Here is a 19,150-nt window from a genome sequence, read left to right as displayed (position 1 = left end):
TCAAGGGGACGGCACCTTTATAAAGCTTTACATTCTGTCACCTTGTGATCTTTTACAGTTCAGTCAGAGGGCTGTTGTAGATTCAATTTAAACATGCATTTCTAGATTCTAGTGGATTTTTTTTTTAAATGAAATGACAGTTACAAATCCTGATTAACTCCAACCAAAACATCGGTTAGCATATGCCCAGTTGTAAAAAGGAACAAATTAATCCGGACAGAGTAAAAACATATTCCTCCACGGTGTTTCATAAGTTTCATAGTTCCTTTATTGGTAAAAGTGAATCATTAAATGGAACTTTGTAGCTGGTGTTTGAGAATCATCTGTATCTTATCACTGGGAAAAGTCCCCTAAACAGAAAAATGTGGAGAGCCAGGCTTTCCTTCAAAGAGCCTACAGAGCGGCTGTTGTCTTCAAGGAGGAGGGATTGCTTTCAGCGGCCTCAGCCCGGGACTGGTTCTCATCATTTTGACAATAAAACTCGAGGAGTTAAAACAAAGCAACATTTCATGAAAAAAAAGGGGCCAAGAGATTTCCGCTGGTCTGTGCTGAATTGTCCCTTTCCAATCCATAGCCAAGGAGGAGCAGAGTGCTGATTTTAGGAGGGCTTAGGGAAAAGTTTTCCTCCCCTTTGGAGACTTAATTCCTCTCTGGCACCCTGAGGACAGAAGTCCAAAGGGCTTGTCCTGCTCAAAATGCCTCGCAGATGAATAAGAGATTGTGCTTTAAATTCCCAGAGGTTTGGTTTCATAATATCAGTATTTTATTGATGGACTTTTTGTGGTTTTACACAAGCTTGACAGGAATTCAAGATCTGACTGAGAAAAAAAACGGTGTGAAAATGTGTCATGTAAAAAGTCAGCTGTGTTCATTTCAGTTCCATTACTTAAACTCAATTTTAAGTTTCTCTGGCATTCACAATTATGTAATCAGTGAGCTGACAATATAATAGTCCGACATCTACCTCACTCCTTTGTGACCAACCAACAAAGGCACTTACTGCTGCTCTAATTTGGACAAAAAGAACAGGCAAGAATAGAGGAAAGGTATAGAAACACATGAGGTTGGACGTTCTTCTGCATAACAACTCACCTCCCAACATTCATGTCTCTTTGACTCGAGGAGAGAGACAAATTCAAGAGGACATTGTTGGTTGGTGTTTGAGAACGTACCGGTTCCTACAGGGAAAAGTCAGGCAGTGCATGCTTTAATCAGCAAAATGTTATTAACAGTACTGTATGTATTTACAGACAAATATGTACAATTTTTACATTCTTCTACTGATAAATGGATTTTAAAAAAAAGTCAGGGTCTTTGTAAGAAAGAAGATGTGATGTCCTCTCACACATCGGCGCTTGTGGAAACCTGTGATAACCTGGGGTCAGAGTCGATCTCGTAGCGATAGTGGTAGCCTTCCCACACCTCCCTGCAGGCGTCCCGCATGTCATAGATTCGCTTCTTGATGCCCTTGCGGTTGAGGTAAAGCACAAAGAGGAAGACGAGACCCACAAAGCCAAGGACTATACCCAAGAAGACGTAAGAGGTTTGCAAGGCAAGGTCTGCGCCTGCAGCCCTCTGGTGGCATCCTAGAGTCAGCTTGCCCAGGGCCAGTAGCGACGTGTTCCTCATGGCGGCCGGGAAGGCGCACACCAGGCTGTCAGCATCCCTAACTCGTCTCTGTGATCTGTTGAGCCACAGGGCAAAGGGTTCGATGCCGCAGGTGCAAGTGAACGGGTTTTCCCCTAGCAGAAGCCTGGTTCTGGGCAGGGAGTCCAGCTCTTGCAGACCCTCCTCGGACACCGTCTTGAGCGCGTTGAAGGTGAGGTCGAGCTCCTCCAGGCGCTCCAGGCCCGAGAAGGTTGAGTTGTGAATGGACACCAGGGAGTTGTTGGAGAGCTGGAGGCGCCGCAGGCTGGCCAAGTGGGAGAAGATGCGCAAAGGTAAGTAGATAAGGCTGTTGCCAGACAGGTCCAGGCCCTGCAGGGTCCCGAGGGAGCTCCAGCGGAGAGAGGTGGCCAGGTCCATCACCGAGGAGTGGTTGTACAGGGCTCGGCTCAGGTTGAGCTCCCGCAGAGACTGGTTCTGGATGGTGAAGGCCTCCGGGTGAATGACAGCCAGCTGGTTGTTGCTCAGATCCAGAGAGCGGAGGCTGCGTAGACTGGTGAAGGTATGGGACTCCACATCTGAAATCCTGGATACACATAGGACAAAAAATTCAGATTTCATTCACACTAACCATCACAACAGAAATACACAGCGAGGGAAATGCAAAAAAAGAACAGTCTCCTGTCAGATTTTCTATGGTTTGACATGCAAGACAAGTGCAGAGTACACCCACAATTTTCTCTGGGAATTTAGAGTATACCCACCTATCAACCTAATAGCCACTGAAATATTTAGGAGAATATACCCACTTCTCCCTGTGCTGTCTACCTTTCTATTTCGCAGTATACTGAGCTCATCAACGATCACTACAACGCTGAAGGCAGACATAAGCGGGCTTAGACCAGAACAAACCTGAAATCAGACAGAACAGGGCACTGACACCCTAAACTATGACTCTTCTCTGCATAATGTCATATTTTTTTTCTCTTTTGCCACCTGCTCATCTATCTAGTGTGGACAAAGTGGAGCACAACCTGGTGAGGAAACCTGATTTATAAAAAAAAAAAAAAAAAGTATCAGGTCAGCTGCATGATGTGACTTTTTTTTTTTTTTAAAATCTAACTTCAGAATAAATTCATGCGAATTGTGATCTTTTATTTCCATCATAATAATTAACAACAAACGGAACTACAAGATCACATTTTACCTCACTCATCATGCTCTAAGTGAAGTGCCCACTCTGTCCACAGCTTTTCTATCCGACTGAATTAACCGTGATGGTACAGTTGTGTTTTACCTGTTATTACTCAGAGACAGGGTGGTGACATTATCCAGTCCTTTGAAACACTCCGGTCCGATTCGACTTATTTGATTCCCTGTTATGAAGAGATTCCTGGTGTATCCGGGGATCCCGGACGGGATACTCCGCAGATCTTTGGAGACGCACTTGACGGTATGTGCCGCTTCTGAACACTCGCAACGTGGAGGACAGGACGCGCAGACGGAGCACAGGAGCGCACAGAAAACCACGGGTTGCGCCAAACGTAGCATGTTGAGAATACAGTTACGCGACTCAAGAGCTGCAAGCAACACCGGCGTTCACCGAAAAATGAGAACGTGACGATCAGCTCGTCCAAGACATCATCATCAACATCATCATAATCTGCTGTCCCGCCTGGGAATGCTCTTCAACTTTGCATCGCTGCAGAAGCAGTGTGACCGGGAGGCAGGGTCTGATTTCCATGAGAAAAAAAGGAACTGGGGGTCTTGCTGGTCCGAGGGGGTTTTTGATCCTTTGCCGTGGAGAAGCGGGGCGTCACTTCTTCTCCAACAATGAAGTTAAAAGGACTATCGCCTAGTGCAGTGATCTGTGGGGAGGGGCTTTTCTCCTCCCCGCACCCTGTCCGGATCCACTAGATCTCCCCCCAGACTCTAATAGGCTGCTGGCATTAGGACTGAAGCAGCAGCAGCAGGGGGAGGAGGTGGAGGAGGAGGTGGAGGTGGGTTATAGGCGTAACTCTTTTTTATCTTCAGTTTTTAGGGTCAGATTTTTCACCACATGGTGCAATGTGATCACAGGGCTTCAGCTGGATTTGGCTTCACACCTGAGCCTATGGAGTGCAAGTTTGATTTAGCGGTTTATGTTATTTTAATGCCGGGCAAAAGTGGAAGTTGATTTGCCATGTACAATAAAAAACCATATCAAGGGAGTTCTGCTCATAGGCGACTTTTAATAATTTATCACAATGACCAAATAACAGCATCTAGGCAGTCACCATTTCTCCACTTAGTTTGATCATTAAAGGGGAACCTTGTCTCCCAAACCTGGAGGTTTGGGAGACAAACCGTATAGCCTGGAGTTGAGTGAATTTGATGGCCCTGAACATTCCCGCCTGCCCAGGTGGTGTTTTACCAGGTGGGGGTGGGGTGTCTGGGGGTCAGACTGCAGGGCCTTTGATCCCCCCTTTCCTGAGCACTGTGATGGTTTGCAGGATAATGGCTTTTGCCTTTGAATGGCAGATTAGCCACTTGATAGCCAAGTAACAAAGCTGTGATGCATATTCTAAATCAGTGATGGCATCTCTCCCTCAGCGTGTGTTCCTGGCAAGTTAAATTATTTAAAAATCACACAATAATTATCCTCTGGGTTGGAATATATTGTGTTTTATATGAAGACTTTATTTAGAGTGATGTTTTGCCTTTGATTCCCCTGGAAACCTTGCACCCCTAAGATCAGCCTTCCCTTTGACAGGCTTGGTGAAGTGCAGCTGTCATAGTGAAATGATGCAAATCCATGAAAACACTCCCACAATGCAATTTCTACAATAATAGACATCTTTATTGGTATTATAGTTGTAAGTCATAAATACATTCATAGTTCACACAGTCACTTCTTAAAATTCCCTATAGGCTATAGGCTATGAACTGCAGCATAAAGGATATTTTAGGGATTATAGAACAAAAGAGGGGTTTGGTGTAGCCGAGTGGTATAAGTATATATGGATAGTGCCCTAATAATAGCATCCCGACTGTCCTTTGTCAACTGACTGAATTGGTGGAACCACAGGTCTCCACATTCCAGGACCTGGCTCTTGGATACAACAAGGCACCGCAGCAGGCAACATCTAAAATCCATTCAAAGGGTCTCCAGAGAATATTGCATTCTTGCACATGCACTCTAATAAAGGGTTGGTATAATATTTATCATCTCTTTTTCTATTTCTCTTCCTACATACTTCTATGATTTCTTCTCATTTTACAAGCGTTGGTGGTATAAATAAATTGAACAAAGGTTACTGATGTCACAGGGTGGGGCTTTTCAGTGCCTTTTTAAGTTCAAAATACATAAAATAAGTAAAATAAAAAAAATGAATGTGATATCCTTTTCTTTCAACACTGTAAAGACAATATCTTTAATCAAATGAAACATTTTTGCAATGTCTACACAAATTGTGAACGAATTTTACAGTGATGCTACTACTCATTTCTCTTCATCTTTCTTTTCAGCTTGGATACAGAAATGCCATGCTACTTCAGCCATAGTGAGCAAAAATGTTCAGATTTACCCCTTTTTTGTTACATAGGCTATACACCTTTTAGTATTTTCCCATAAAATTTGGCAATGCCTCCTTGAGATTATATGATGTGAAGCTACATTTACCTTTTGTGACACTAATATAACACATGCCCAAATCCAAACCATTTTCTAAGGAGGCACAAGATATCAGTTTTGCAACTGTTTGGGGCAACTGCTTGAGGAAACAATACTGCCTCCGTCTTCCGTATTTAAACATGGAAAAGAAGCAGAAAGGCAGCAATGTTGTGTTAAAATTAAAGGGGTTATGGTTGTAACCTATTCAAAAAGCAAGACGTTTTATGAGGGAAAGATTTCACCCTGCAAATTGGGTCCAGATTCGCCATTTCTCCCTCCTCCAGAATGTTAATGAACAATGACAATCCAATCTTTGTTCATAAGTGGTACCATTAAGAGGCCAAATGTACCAAATAAAAATCTGTTCCCTCGTTTTAATACTTTGCGATGAGTGACTTCCTTGAAGCTCAGATCATTCTTGGCCTGTTTTCATAGTCACTGGCGTTATCAAGAGGGGGACAATAATTCATACTCGAATGCAGGCTGTGGCATCAAGTCAACATCAGCAACTTAAGCAGGCCTATAATAGTCTATTTTATTATATAATTGCTACAGTTTCAAACGTATCAGTAATCACATAAAACTTAAGAGAAAAATTCTGAGTAATATGTATAAATTAATCATTAGGCAGTTGGCTGCAATGATATGCAGCATATAATTCATCTCAATAAGCCACAGTATATGAATTGAGCATCAACTCTGAAAACGTACATACGTCCAACCTCACTCTCATTCTTGCATGCATGCAGTATATACATGCGGGCATGCAGTCACATGCTCACTCCAGCCTAAACAGACACTCGCACTCACTTGTTCACACACTCATTCAGGCACCAATCTGCTTTACTGCAGAACAGCGATGACATATGAACTGCAGGTAGAGCTGGAATAATGAGAAGAAAATAAAGGATAAATTATTCAAAAGATACACCTGTAGAATGAGAGATCAAATCTGCAAACTATATATATAGAGAGCACCTGGTGTCTGCTCAAATATTTACAGGCAGCATGGGTAAAGAGGCCACAGAATATATGCTTTGAACATAAACTCTAAAAGCAGAGCCAGACCCGAGAAAACTGGCATAACTGGCATTGTGTATCCCTTCAAGTCCTACCCATTGTGTTGAAAGGGGAAACCAAAACAGACTGAAATTTATGAGGATATATATGACTGCCACTCGCAGTACATTGGCAAGTGTATGAAAGCTTTGTGAATCACCTTTGACATTTCACAATGACCTTCTAATCTGATCTGCAGAGCTGGAAAACAGCAGGAGTGACGCTTGTCAGGCGCTGGAGGAAACTCTGGATATTCAGCAGGGGTTGGTGAGCGTGAAAAACCTGAGGATCCTGGCTACCTGCTGCTTTTGGCAGCACCGTGGATAAAGAGAGGGCTCAACACTTTTTCTGTCTCACTGCAAACAATGAAGGGATTTGATTCTACTCACTAACGCCATGGCAACAGATTTTGACTGCCAACCATCATCTAGGATTAACGTTTGATAACATAAAAAAACAAAACAATATAGATAGTGTTGATACATAAATGCTGATTACAAAGTTAGCCTTAAAGAGTATATACAAGATGTAAGAAAGAGGTCATTTTTTTTAGGCACCGACTTTTTTTTTTCTCAATGTAAGAGGCAAAAGCGGAAATGGTCAACAACAAAACTGGTCTCTGGTTGAAAAATGTGTCAAAATACAGACCAGGATTTCACTGTTTCAAATGAGGTCAAAGGGCTATTCATTCAGGGACTTTCTAGCTCAAAATGAAATCAACGAGCTGTTTCACAAAAGAGCAACGTATGCCTTCAAGGACACAGTTTGACTTGGTCTCCAATCTTCCTATATTTGGCACAATATAGAAAACCAAAAGGATTCCCCAAAATTCTGTTGGTTTCTGTGGGTGTTCTCCACAGCCACATTCACTAAAGTTGCTACAATCATTGCACTAATAACCAAAGTTAATGATATGAAATAATTTTCCATAAACCTATTAAAGTAGTACTATGAGGTGATACATCTCAAAATACACAATGCAAACATTTCAGAGAAAAATATATATTTTTAGAAGATGCAGTTTTTCTGTTACCCTATGGAGTTCTATTGGATATAATCTAATGCTGTAAGAAAATGCACAAAAATACAAACTACTCTGGCATCTTAAGAGTTAAATTGAAGTATAAGAGCTGTATCAAATCAAGCATGAAATGCAATAAATTCCTAGAAAGGCATATAATTGATTTAACATGTTTCTGCTCCCCAATATAAAAATGACATTCAGGAAGCACTGAATCAAGGGATTATAATCCCTATCCGTTACAAAGTATGATAATAAAAATATGAAAGAAAGGCATGGATGTTTCCCCTCCAATGAATTCAAGAATTTGCCTTGTGAAAAATTCCTGTTGCTTGCTTGTCATTTGCTTTCTAGGTACCAATGGCTTAAAACCCCCGTCAGGCTTTTTAATGGGTCTCACTCATGAAATGCTTAAGTTTTTTTGCACATTATTGAAAAAAAAGTCCAAAAAGTCAGATTCATCAAACATCTGGAAGCACCTGTATTCTGTATTCACATGTATATGTTGATGAATCCCAATCACTCATACATGGGATGTGTGCTCATGGAGCATTAATGATCATGAATTAATATAATGGCACCACTTCACAACTCCATATTAGGCAAAGGACATTCAAAATCCTCTACACTAAAATGACACTGAAGAATGTGAAAAAGAGGAACTTCAGCAATACAGAAACTGAGGTAATACTTATTGTCATTGGAAAACAAACAAACAAACGAACAAACAAAAAACAGCTTATTATTTTGCAGCAGAGGCAGTGGGAACACAGCCTGACAAAAAATATGAAATATGCAAAAGAAATTACAAAGAAAATTACAGAGCAGATGAAAAACTGGGCAAAACAGGTTTGATTATAAACTATTCACTTAAAGGTGACTCACAACCAACCAAAGGAACATCAAAGCCACAAGGGGAGGCCAGAGAACTGCTGCTGCGCTCTGCCAAACCAATGAGCGTATCGGTGCCATGGATGTGTCTGTCTCTGGCACCAACCCAGATGGGGACAGTGACATCACGGCCAGCACTGAAACTATTCACCAGCTGAGGAGCTCAGCAGAACAAACTGTCCGCTTCTTTTTAAGATCGATCTCTTTACATAATGCAGTAATGTGAAAAAAGTAGGTGCCTGTTCAAAGGAGATTATTTAATATCCAATTAACTGAGGTAGTAAACCACACCTCATAAATTGATGTTCATTTGAATTCTCCCAGTCACTGGATAAACAGTAGAAATGTATGAGGGCTTTCTTTTTGTGGTTTCTAAACACCCCATGTATGGTAGGACATTCCTGGGAAGACTACTCTTTCACACAAAAGTGATGTGTTTTAGGTTTCCTGCAGCAGCAACACCAATTTGTGTGGAATTCTGAAGCGAAAAAAAAAAAAAAATAATAATAATTATAATAATAATTAGAGGAAGGCACACATGCTTAAATAAAATGACCATCTCTGAACCGAAACCAGAGTGAATATTGCAGTTGCAATGAGAATCAAGTGTTCCCAAGCAAAAACCAGAGAGAGCATCCATATTGCCTTTCCATGATGAAAAACACTCCAGGAAGGGAAATGATGATGAGATGTGGCTCTGTTTTGGATTGGTAGGTTTTACTAAACTCTTCACACTTACTCTGTATCTTTTCCAAATTTCATTCAGATGCAAAAAATAACAAAATAAATGAATATATGAGAGCTACTTAAAGATGAAAACCCAAATATGCAGTTTTTTTTATGCACAAATTAATTCCACTCACATTTAATGAATGAGACCCATTATTGATAATCCATATGTGTGTATGTGTATATGTACGTATGTGGTCCTGGTGGTTGTGGTGGTAGGGGGAGTTTAGCGCCACTGAACTCACTTCTCACAAATTCCTAAAAATAAAAAACTGAAATCAATTCCCTTCCATTAAGTATTCCAGCTTCACTGCGAGAGTGACGCCATTGTCGTCTGCTCCCTAGAAACCAAGCAGACGTTGGTATAGACTTGGAAGATGTCAGCCTTTCTCCTCAACATCCTTCTCTTGAGGGTGAGTAGTCCTTGTTTCTGCTACAATGCGCTGAACACAGAGTGATACCTCCTTAGTCGTTGGCAAGGTCAAACCTACAACAGACCTGGAGGGGATTCCCGCTGTCCTTAACCCGCCTTCACAGGTCACCGGAGGTTAAGGGTCAGGGCCACTGTGAGGATGATGCCCATCAGCATCAGGAAAGGCAGCCAGGTCTTCAGGAAGCCTGCACAGCTGGACCCCACACAGAAACACAAGAGGTAAGGGTCAACAGGGATGAGGAAAGATGGGTTTGAGAAACAGCAAGGTGGGCTTAGTAGACATGCAAGCCATCATCAGTGCAGAGTGCTCGTCAAAGTCTTGTGTACTTTCCCCCACTCACTGTCCTGACAGTGAGCTCTTGAGACAACGCATACGTCATTAATTATGCTGCACTCGGTGTAACCATGGCGACCACAGTCAATGCCCCAACAACTATGCAGTCTACTCATTGCAGGGTTGTCTTGTCCAACCCACGCCATCATTCCCAAACCTCACTGGAGGGCTATCAGGATGCTCAGTCCCATTCTTTCAATAATAAACAGCACAGGCCTACCTGAGTCATGTCCTATATAGACTGTGATACATCCCAAGAACCAGGACTCTCTCTCTCTCTCCCTCTCTCATGTTCTGAGACACAACAGGTTCAAGGCATAGCCTGTGAAATCATGCCCGAGCCCCTGGGACCTCAACAAAAAGCTTCTTACAAGCTTGCTCTCTAGCCCTACTTCTCATGGCCAGAACAGAGCAGAACAGCTATAGATAGTATGGTTTGCATATGGGTTTATAGCTTTAGACTGAAGCTGCTGGTAGCTGATATTTCCAGTCAATATTCAGTGTTTTAAAATTTGGCCATTTGCAAGCCAAGATATTACAAAAATTGAAGAATTCAGTGTTTCACTCATTTTTTTTTCTTGTTAGTATGCTAAAGCTACAACTTTTCATGGGTTGCATGACAACAGTTTACAGTTACGTTTTTATTTTGATCATATTCTAATAAGATCATAATTTTAGTGTTTTTGGATCCACTTTTAAGTCCATTTGTCATTAAGACCACCCACTGCCAAGTTACCATTGAAAAAAAGATTTTTACACATCCCTCTTATTTGCCTCTTCTCCAACTTTATCCTTGCTGACCACCTTACATTCTGTGACCATGAGCTATTCAAAACACACAACTGCACTGCATCAAACGGGCTCCCGATTGCAGCCTGTTATTTTGCTCTATAAACAATTTCTACCAGGGTTTCATATGAAAGTGAGAGGTCATGTTAAATATAACCAACCATTTCAAACAAACATGGCAGAGGAAGGAGGAAATGGTCGCCCAATCAGAATCAAGCATATAAGACAGGCTATAGATCCTGTAATTGGATAGAGACATGGTGACCTAATCTCCTCACGACTGATAACACCAGAACGGGAACTTCACAGTCATTGTTTCACTAGTGGTGAGAAAAAGATGGGATTGGCCTTTGCCAGATTACTCTACACAATGCACAGTGCCATCTAAACTTCTGTTTGTCTGCTGTGAAGATGGTAAACAAGCCTTATGGTGCGTGCAAACCTGAAGCTATTTCTTTTTCTCTAGACGCGTCTATCGCTTCACTTTGGTCGTGCAGGTCCGCGTTGGTTAAAAAAACACTTCAGTCGCTTTATCGCGACTCGACCCCGGGAAAATGAGAAACCCTGGGAAAAACAAGCCCCGAGAAAAAAGTTTCCCCAAACGCATTTCCTGGTTTCCAGACAACATCAATGCTGATTGGCTGTCAGGACGCAATGGGTGGAGTCAGGGGGAAGCGATGGTCGCCCCAGTTGGATTTTTTCTACTGGGGCGAAGATATTGAAGATACCGAAGCGACCGTTCGTGTCGTTCACACTGCCCCATTCGGATCATTTGCACCGCGCCCGGCCACACTGCGCCCGGCCACACTGCGCCCGGCCACACTGCGCCCGGCCACGTGCCGTCTCGTCTTTGCATTCAATTTGTATGTAATTGCGCCGCTCGAGCTATTCAGGTTTGCACGCACCTTTAGGAGAAACTTAATGTGAGTGTCATGTGGTGACCCATTGTAAGTGAACAAGTTTTAAATTCAAATTATAAGCCTGCTCTGTTCTCTTCACGGAATCCTTTACTTAAACTATATACAAGATAGCAATAAATATAGGAAGGCTGATACATTTGATGAAAATTACAGTATATATTCATTACTTTGTCTGGGAAAAAATATTCTTTCTTTGAAGGAAAATGAGTGTATACCACTTTAACACAGACCTAAAATCGCACTACCATCCAGAACATGAGCTCTTAGTGTAGCATTTTCATCATTTTCAGCTCTGAATAGCAGAGGTGTGCACAGGGCACCTGCCTATTTGTGACAAGCATATAAGTGAGACGATACCGGATGTGCTCTACATTTTAGACAGGCAATGTTTTTGTAGCTGTGATGGGAGACCGCTAGGTCAGAACAAAAGAGAAAATGCTGCATTTCAGTCAGGTTTGAAGACTGTGACCCCAGTCAACCTGGGGGTGTAATACGCAGTCCGGGATGTCTGCTGTATGTAAAATGGTGTCACCTGTTTTTTTTTTAGTGGGTCACCCTGGGTAAAAATAACCTGTGTAAAATCTGCTTGCTTGGTGTAAATCTAACACTTAGTTTACCAGCCTTTAACAGGTGAGCCAACAAGGTAATTCTTGTATACTAGTAATGTTGATTATTTCTACAGTAAATATGCAGTCCAACAAGGGTGCATCTTTCAATCATTTCAAATGCCACTTTTCCACCAAAAAAGATCTAGGACCAAAATTCCCAGGTCCTTGCCAGCAAGTACTCCACGCTCTTGAATATTTGTTTCCACCAAACCTCAGAAGAATGACCTTGATTCAAAACCTTGACAAGACCTTGGTCAAAATAGTAACCATGAACGATGTTGAGGCCATTGTTTCATCAAAAACCCCCGTTTGCTCTGGAGGAAACAGTCTCTTTTGTAATATCCTCAATCTCATTTTCAATCTTGACACATCTCTTCTCAAAAACGGAATGCAACATCATCACTGCACAGCAGTAAATAACTATGAACACAATGGTGGCTTTGACATCCTCTGATGATTTGTTGCTGATTTGTCTGCTGATTTGTTGTTGTCAGTCAGACACAGAATGACTAGACTCCTCCTTCTTATTTGAATAAAGTTCGCTGTTGTCGAGGTGCAGTGGAAATGCAAACACACAAGAGCTTAAGATGCTTACATTGCCCACAGAACCCTCTTTGAAGAGAAAGGAACTTTGACCCCAGAAAGTTTTGGGGGAAAAGTGGTTCCCAATTCTTCCAAAGGGTTCCTGTGTTCCAAGGACCATTCTTACTGTAGAAAATTGGTAAAAAGTGGCAAATATTGACAAGGCCATACCATTTTACTCAAAAGACTGATATCTGCCCGTATGTCAGCCTAACACTAGTAGATTGCATTTCTACTTTTCGACATTTCGACTGTGCCCCTCACCCAAACTTACCTGACATGTTTGCCATGGATGAGAGCGAGGAGGCAAAGGTTGACCATGTTCCATGAGGTGCTGTTTTCATAACGCATCAGATTCAGAGCCATGGCAACATGTGAGTGACAGTTGTCACAGCACAGGTTGTGCTTTGAAGAAAAGAACACTACATATTAACATCAATGTGTTCTGCTACACAGAAAGCAATACAGTGCATGTCTAAAAAAATTCTTCTTTACCATCCTATGTTTGTACTCCTCTGAGGCATCGTGCACTGCTGTGTCCCAGGCGTTGGAGCCACTAGCATACACTTTGCTAACATCAAGCATCCAGTACCTGCAAATGAACAGAGAGTATACATGTGCCATTCAATGAACCGGCATATGTTCTCAGAACTGAAATCACAAGAGGATGCAGAACTTGTATTGTACAGAAACAGGCTGGATTCTGAATATTGGCACATCAGCAGCAAAAATGACATTTTAGAAAAAATTTTAGAAAAACACTGCTTTACTTACTTAGTTGGTCTCCCAAAAGCCATGTTATCTTCCTGCAAAAAAGAGAAAACATTCCGCATTGATTTTTTATTATTTCAGAACAAATGAACACAGGAAACATTGATAATGTAATAAACATTATGTTAAAAATTTCATTAGAGTTTAACACCAGCATGTACCACAGATTGGTGCTAAGTGAGCATTGAGGAGTGTGCAAAAGTGGGTTTGACCACAGTACATCAAACAAAATATCATTATTGTATCCCAGTTTGGGCATACTGTGGGTGTGCACTGACTGCTGCTGCACCTATTGCCACAGATTCTGGCTATGTAAGTGATACCTTGAAGACCGTTCGTTCAAATCATTCAAAGTTTCTGTGCAGATTCATGACCCCTAGAAGATTAATCCTATTGATTTTAGTGACCACCTTTCCCCTAGCACCACCATCAGGCCAAACTTTCAATTTATAGTAACTCCAATAGTTTTAAATTCAAATCTTTTAAAATGTGCTGTGCAGGGACATAGTCACAAGATGTCATTGAAGATTCAAGTTGTTTCGGTGATGTATTCACTGACGCCAACAGCACATGTCCAGTTATTCATGTTTTCCTGGCCTGATTCACCTGAGGTTATCCAATTTTCTGTAGACTTCAGAGTCTCAAAGGTAAAACACATTTATGGTCAAACCACAAATGAGTCTATAGTAATTATGATAAATAATAACACAGCAGACAGATTTATGGCCAAACCACAAATGAGTTTATAGTAATTATAATAAATAATAACATAGCAGACAGTAACACAGATCTAGTACCAACTGAGATGGCAACAGAAGCTGTCTTATTTTTTAATGTGACAAGTCAAGGTAGCCTTCATGCCAGGCAATTCTTTTCATAATTCCTAAGACTAAACTTTTTTGCTGGGATGGCATTGCTTGCGTCAGACAACGTCAAGGAAGTTGGACAAAATCGAAGCCTTTCTTTGAGCCCTGAGGGCAGGTATGTCAAACTCAGTCACTACAAGGGCTGTAGTAAGAATTCACAACCAATTCAAGGGCCGAACAGGCCCAACATTTATTGAATGCTTTTGACGCAAAGCGGTCATTCTTCTGATCAAAATATGTCCTGTGAAAGAATAATGACTCATACAAAAGTAAGAATTTTACAAGGAACATTCCTGCCCAAAAATGTCTTTCTATAAAACTAAACAAGGGTATCTATAACCAAATTCACTGGAGTGGAACATTATATGAGAAAAGCCCACTGCATCATTCATTCTTCATATTGTATCTGCAAGCCTACCCTGAAACATCACATGGAATAAAAAATAACCAGATGACTGATATTTTGCTTAAGAGAAATCAACAGTCATACATGTTTTTACACATATTGGCACATCATTGGAACACAAATATACAATCAAGAGATAAAACTAATATTTTCATGTTAAATCATGTAAGTAATTTGGTCAAAATACCAAAGTACTGTAGAGGTCAAACATCAAACTATAAGCGGTGACGTTTGGCTGCCTTGCTACCCAGCTAATAACTGTCTTTATGCAAGTGATCTGCTGAGTTGCTGATGAGCTCCTCAGGAGAGGGGAATGAGGGGGACGCAGGTGTTTTGTGAAGTTGATAGTGCAGGACGCTGCAATGGATGTTGGGTTTTGTAGTATCTGCACCTTGGGCTGATGGCCTGATGTGGCCTATCAACCTTTTGACATGTGTACCCAGGGGGAAACTGAAGTAAGGTGTCCGAAAAAACAAAGACCTCTTAACTCTACTTTTACATAAAACTAGTAAAACTGAAATTAATGACAGCGCTGTAAAATAAAAACTGAGACCACTAAGTGCAAACTGGTGTACATTTGCATCTTTACAGCTCACTTTAAGTTTGCCACAATGCTTGCATGCTTTCAGCTCATGTGTCAAAAGTTAGCTGATAGCAGAAAGTGCATTTGCACAGCTAAAAGTAAAAACCTACTTAATTGTCCCAGAAAAGTATTCCCAAGAAAGGCAATGTAAAATACAAGAAGTGTGCCTACAGTACACATCATCTTACACTGGGCTGCTGTGAAATGTAATGGTAGGTCGTTAGTGTCTTGAGCAAGATCCCCAAAATGAATGGGTAAGCCTTAGAAAGAGGAATATAGTCAGTACTTACTGAGACAAAGTAAGGTCCAGCAAAATCCCGGATGACACCAGTGGAAGTGCAGATTCCCATGTGTCCAATGAATGGAAGCAGCCATCTGAGTCAATAACATGCTAGTTAATATCACAACAAATAAGAGGTAGTCCTATGATAAACCACAGAAAATTAACACACGCCTAAGTCTTTGTAGCCATACAACCTCTTTTTTAGCTAAGTCCATGTCTCTAAATCAGTACAGTGTTATCGGAGTTTTAGTGGCACAAAGTAAAACAGTGCAGAAGAAAAGCCACTATCATAATGCAAGTCTGCTTTGCTTCACCACAACTCAAATACATCTTAATATTCAAAAGGCACCGTTAAAGATGTGGACACTGACTATTACAACAAACATGAAATACAACTATGAATGCTTCAGCCTAGTGAGGAATAACAATTAGTCAGTGTGTATCCTCTCACCATAAAATAAATTATCCATGGAAAGTACAACCAGTCTTCTACTGTCAACCACTAAGCAGCTCCATAGAGCTTGGTGCCTTGTTAAGGGGCACCTCAACAGTAATGCTGTAGGAAAAAACATAACTTCCTAATTGATTAAGGAATTCAAACTAGCAACCTGCTGCTGTCAGGCCCACTTCTCTGACCCCTAGATCAGGGCTTCTCAAATACTTTGTTCCGAACCCCCAAATGGACATAGATCAGGCCAGACAGACTCCCAGAGCCTTGTGCGAATTGGCTTTGTTTGTGCACATAATCATTTTCAATTAAAGAGGGTGTCTCGCCCTGAAATTTGAACTTGTTTAAAGTTGTGTGGCATGAGAAAACCGTCCTTAAATTTCACACTATGATCCTATAAGCAACTCAAGCTGGCTGGTGTGTGGCTGTGTGTGTGTGTGTGTGTGTGTGGACACAAGGAACAAGACGTTAGATACCAATCACCCTAACAGCTGTTTATGTTTTCGCTGTACTGTACTGCCAAAAGATAAGCTTCATTATTAAGTAGGTGTCAGACTCTTGGCTGTGCTCATCTCTTGAAAAATCTGCCCAAAATGTGTTTTTCTGGCCTGACATATATGGGATCGTTCAAATAATGTGGAAGGTACACACACTACATCACAGGCCTGTTAGGCATTGTTTAGGTCATGTGATAACTTCAGTATTTATCAGCAGCAACGTACTTCATCAAATCACAACTTTCTGAACTGGCCCAAAGTTCACACTCTTTGCTACGACCCATAGTGTATTTTGGTGACAGCGACTGCTTGGCTGAAGAAGCGAACCTATTGTTACACCTGATATTTTACTCAAATGTTGTCTAGTTGGTGGACTAGATGCATGCCGAATGGAAGACTGGTTCTAACTGCTTTGCACAAGGTGATAAATCGCGTTATATCTGGTGTGTATGTCTATAAACTAGGCCACACCACACTGTCAGATTTTTGGAAAGGAGTTTGGCTACAAGACAGCACGTATCCGGGTTAGCTAGCTAGCAAAGCTGTCACTTCGTCCCATTATGTCCCGACGTCTAGGGGACATGAAGACATGCACACTGGCCGCAGTAACTCACGATAAGACGGGGATGGGTGTCCAAACGATACAGTAAGGATAGCGACTGGTGTCGGGGTCAATTTTCTCAAACGCTATGTGGTAATTCTTCATGGTGTCTGTTTCAACAACATCCGCCATCACCAGCTGTGGAAAATGAACTTCATTCGTCCCACTTCCAGCTGCGTCAAGCCAGCCTGATGGCCAGAACCAGACCGGAAAAGCAGCCGTTTTCACTTCAAAATAAATGCACACAATTTGTTATTTTATTAGAATAAATATTTAAGCACGTTCTGGGATGTGCACAGTATCACAACTCACTACAGTATATTCAGTAAAAATATTATATTGTATATGAAGATTAACTACAGCTGAAAAATATACGCTACTGCTTTATTTTCTATTAGAATATTTAAAAGCTCCGTTAACGTTTTATTTTGGTTTTGATAACAGAACATCCTGTCTTGCATTTCAGCTAACTTCACTTGATGCTATTGTCCTTTGACAGCAGCTGTCTAGGCTTCCGGGGTCTGTACCAGCCAAAGAAGAGCCACTGGTGGGAGATTAACTGCTTTGGGGAGGAAACAGTGGAGGATCATTTTAACCAAACAAGCAAACTGTTTCATTCAACAGTTCCCTCTCATAGCGAAACCACATAAAACTTCAGACTGTCTCTTTTACATTTCATCCAGCTGGAGCAGGATTAAAGTGTTCATGCATTCCTACTGAAGTCACCCCAGCATCCTCAGATTTGTACCAGTTAAACATATAAATAAATGCATTTTGTATCATATAGCAAGCATGAAACACGTCTTGTCTTCCAGGTTTACTGGCTGTACACATAACCTGTTTTCAGGCCTGGCAGACATGCCAATGCAACAGAAAAGGCAAATTCCAGCAGATCAGAGAAATGATTCATATTGCAACAAGTCAACACCAACAGCTATTACAATAGCTGACTTTGAGCAACTATCCTCAGTCACCAGGAATTTTTTTGTTGATGTAATGCATGTCATCTTTGGTTCAAGAAGTCAGGGTGCAGAATCAATATAGGGCCATATCTATTTTCTATTTTTATGAGTACCATCAAATCCTTTGAATTTGCCACACAATGAAATAAAGTAATTATAAAAATTGTGAAAAATGAACATTCAGTTTGGACTCCATGTTTAGTTGCAAAGGCCTGATATTCCTGGGTGTTTAATAGGACCTCTACCTGGTTTACTGCAAAAACGAGGCTCACTTTGGGTTCATGCCAGCACAAAAAGAGCTCTTGTGCATTCCTGTACAGTAGGGCTGCAGCTATTGAAGGAGTTATCTGTGGCAATGGTGGAAATGGAAACAAAGATAAACCCAAGGGATCTGCTGGGGCTCTGTGTACTCCATACCAGCTCCCATTAGAAGTGACAGGTGATATATTGTGCGAAGGGCAAAAACAAACTACTCAGCAAAAGCAGGGAGACGTTGATAAACGAAGACACAGTGGGCTCATCATCGGGGGGCTGAGGGAATTCTCCTGCAAAATGCCACCTCAATATCTGGCCGAGCCATCCAACCCAATTAGGCCAGAGGATGTGCTGCTTTAGGGAGAGCAACTCAGTGACATGTTATCCTTTTCAGTCAAAGGTTTGAAATGGAAAATGTCAAGTGTCCACCAGTTTCTATAACTCGGCTCCCTGGACTGTGATTATCCAGCTGGGAAATGAGAGGAGGCTCTGATTCTGTGGCTTTCCACACACATTTGAGAAAGTGAAATTCTCAGCAAGGTTATGCAGAGTTAAGAAAGTAGAGTAGAAGAAGGACAAAGTTATGTTTTTCAAATTTAAAAAAGCACTGATTACAGAATAACCAAAGACACCAGTGTTCAAGACTAATTTCAAAGCTACTTAGCATTTTCTGAAGAAATATGTCACTTAAAAGGCCCCATGAGATGACGCCCTTCTCATTAAAAACTAATGAAACCTCGTGAAACACCCCATAATGAAAAAACACAAGGCTTTATCAGTCGATTCCATGTAATTTGTTTAAATTGTACCATTGATTTGCTGTCCTCCAGCAAGGCAAGCCTCAACCTTTTGACC

The 19,150-nt window shown here is 41.3% G+C and overlaps 2 protein-coding genes across 2 annotated transcripts; both read right to left on the bottom strand.

Annotated features, from left to right (window-relative positions):
* Positions 1-3,444, bottom strand: tpbg1b (trophoblast glycoprotein 1b). The gene is made up of 2 exons (XM_030063916.1): positions 2,903-3,444; positions 1-2,191 (listed from the first exon to the last, which is right to left on the bottom strand). Exons 1-2 carry the CDS (start codon positions 3,154-3,156, stop codon positions 1,342-1,344), a joined length of 1,104 nt encoding a protein of 367 aa, XP_029919776.1. The 5' UTR covers positions 3,157-3,444; the 3' UTR covers positions 1-1,341.
* A 3,215-nt stretch (positions 3,445-6,659) lies between these two features.
* Positions 6,660-17,257, bottom strand: tmem222b (transmembrane protein 222b). Its single transcript, XM_030063475.1, has 6 exons — positions 17,092-17,257; positions 15,540-15,624; positions 13,398-13,429; positions 13,119-13,215; positions 12,898-13,028; positions 6,660-9,583 (listed from the first exon to the last, which is right to left on the bottom strand). Exons 1-6 carry the CDS (start codon positions 17,208-17,210, stop codon positions 9,496-9,498), a joined length of 552 nt encoding a protein of 183 aa, XP_029919335.1. The 5' UTR covers positions 17,211-17,257; the 3' UTR covers positions 6,660-9,495.
* Between the last annotated feature and the right edge of the window lie 1,893 nt (positions 17,258-19,150).

Source organism: Myripristis murdjan, chromosome 11, assembly GCF_902150065.1.
Source record: "Myripristis murdjan chromosome 11, fMyrMur1.1, whole genome shotgun sequence".
NCBI lineage: Eukaryota > Metazoa > Chordata > Actinopteri > Holocentriformes > Holocentridae > Myripristis > Myripristis murdjan.
This window is presented reverse-complemented; position numbering and strand designations above follow the sequence as displayed.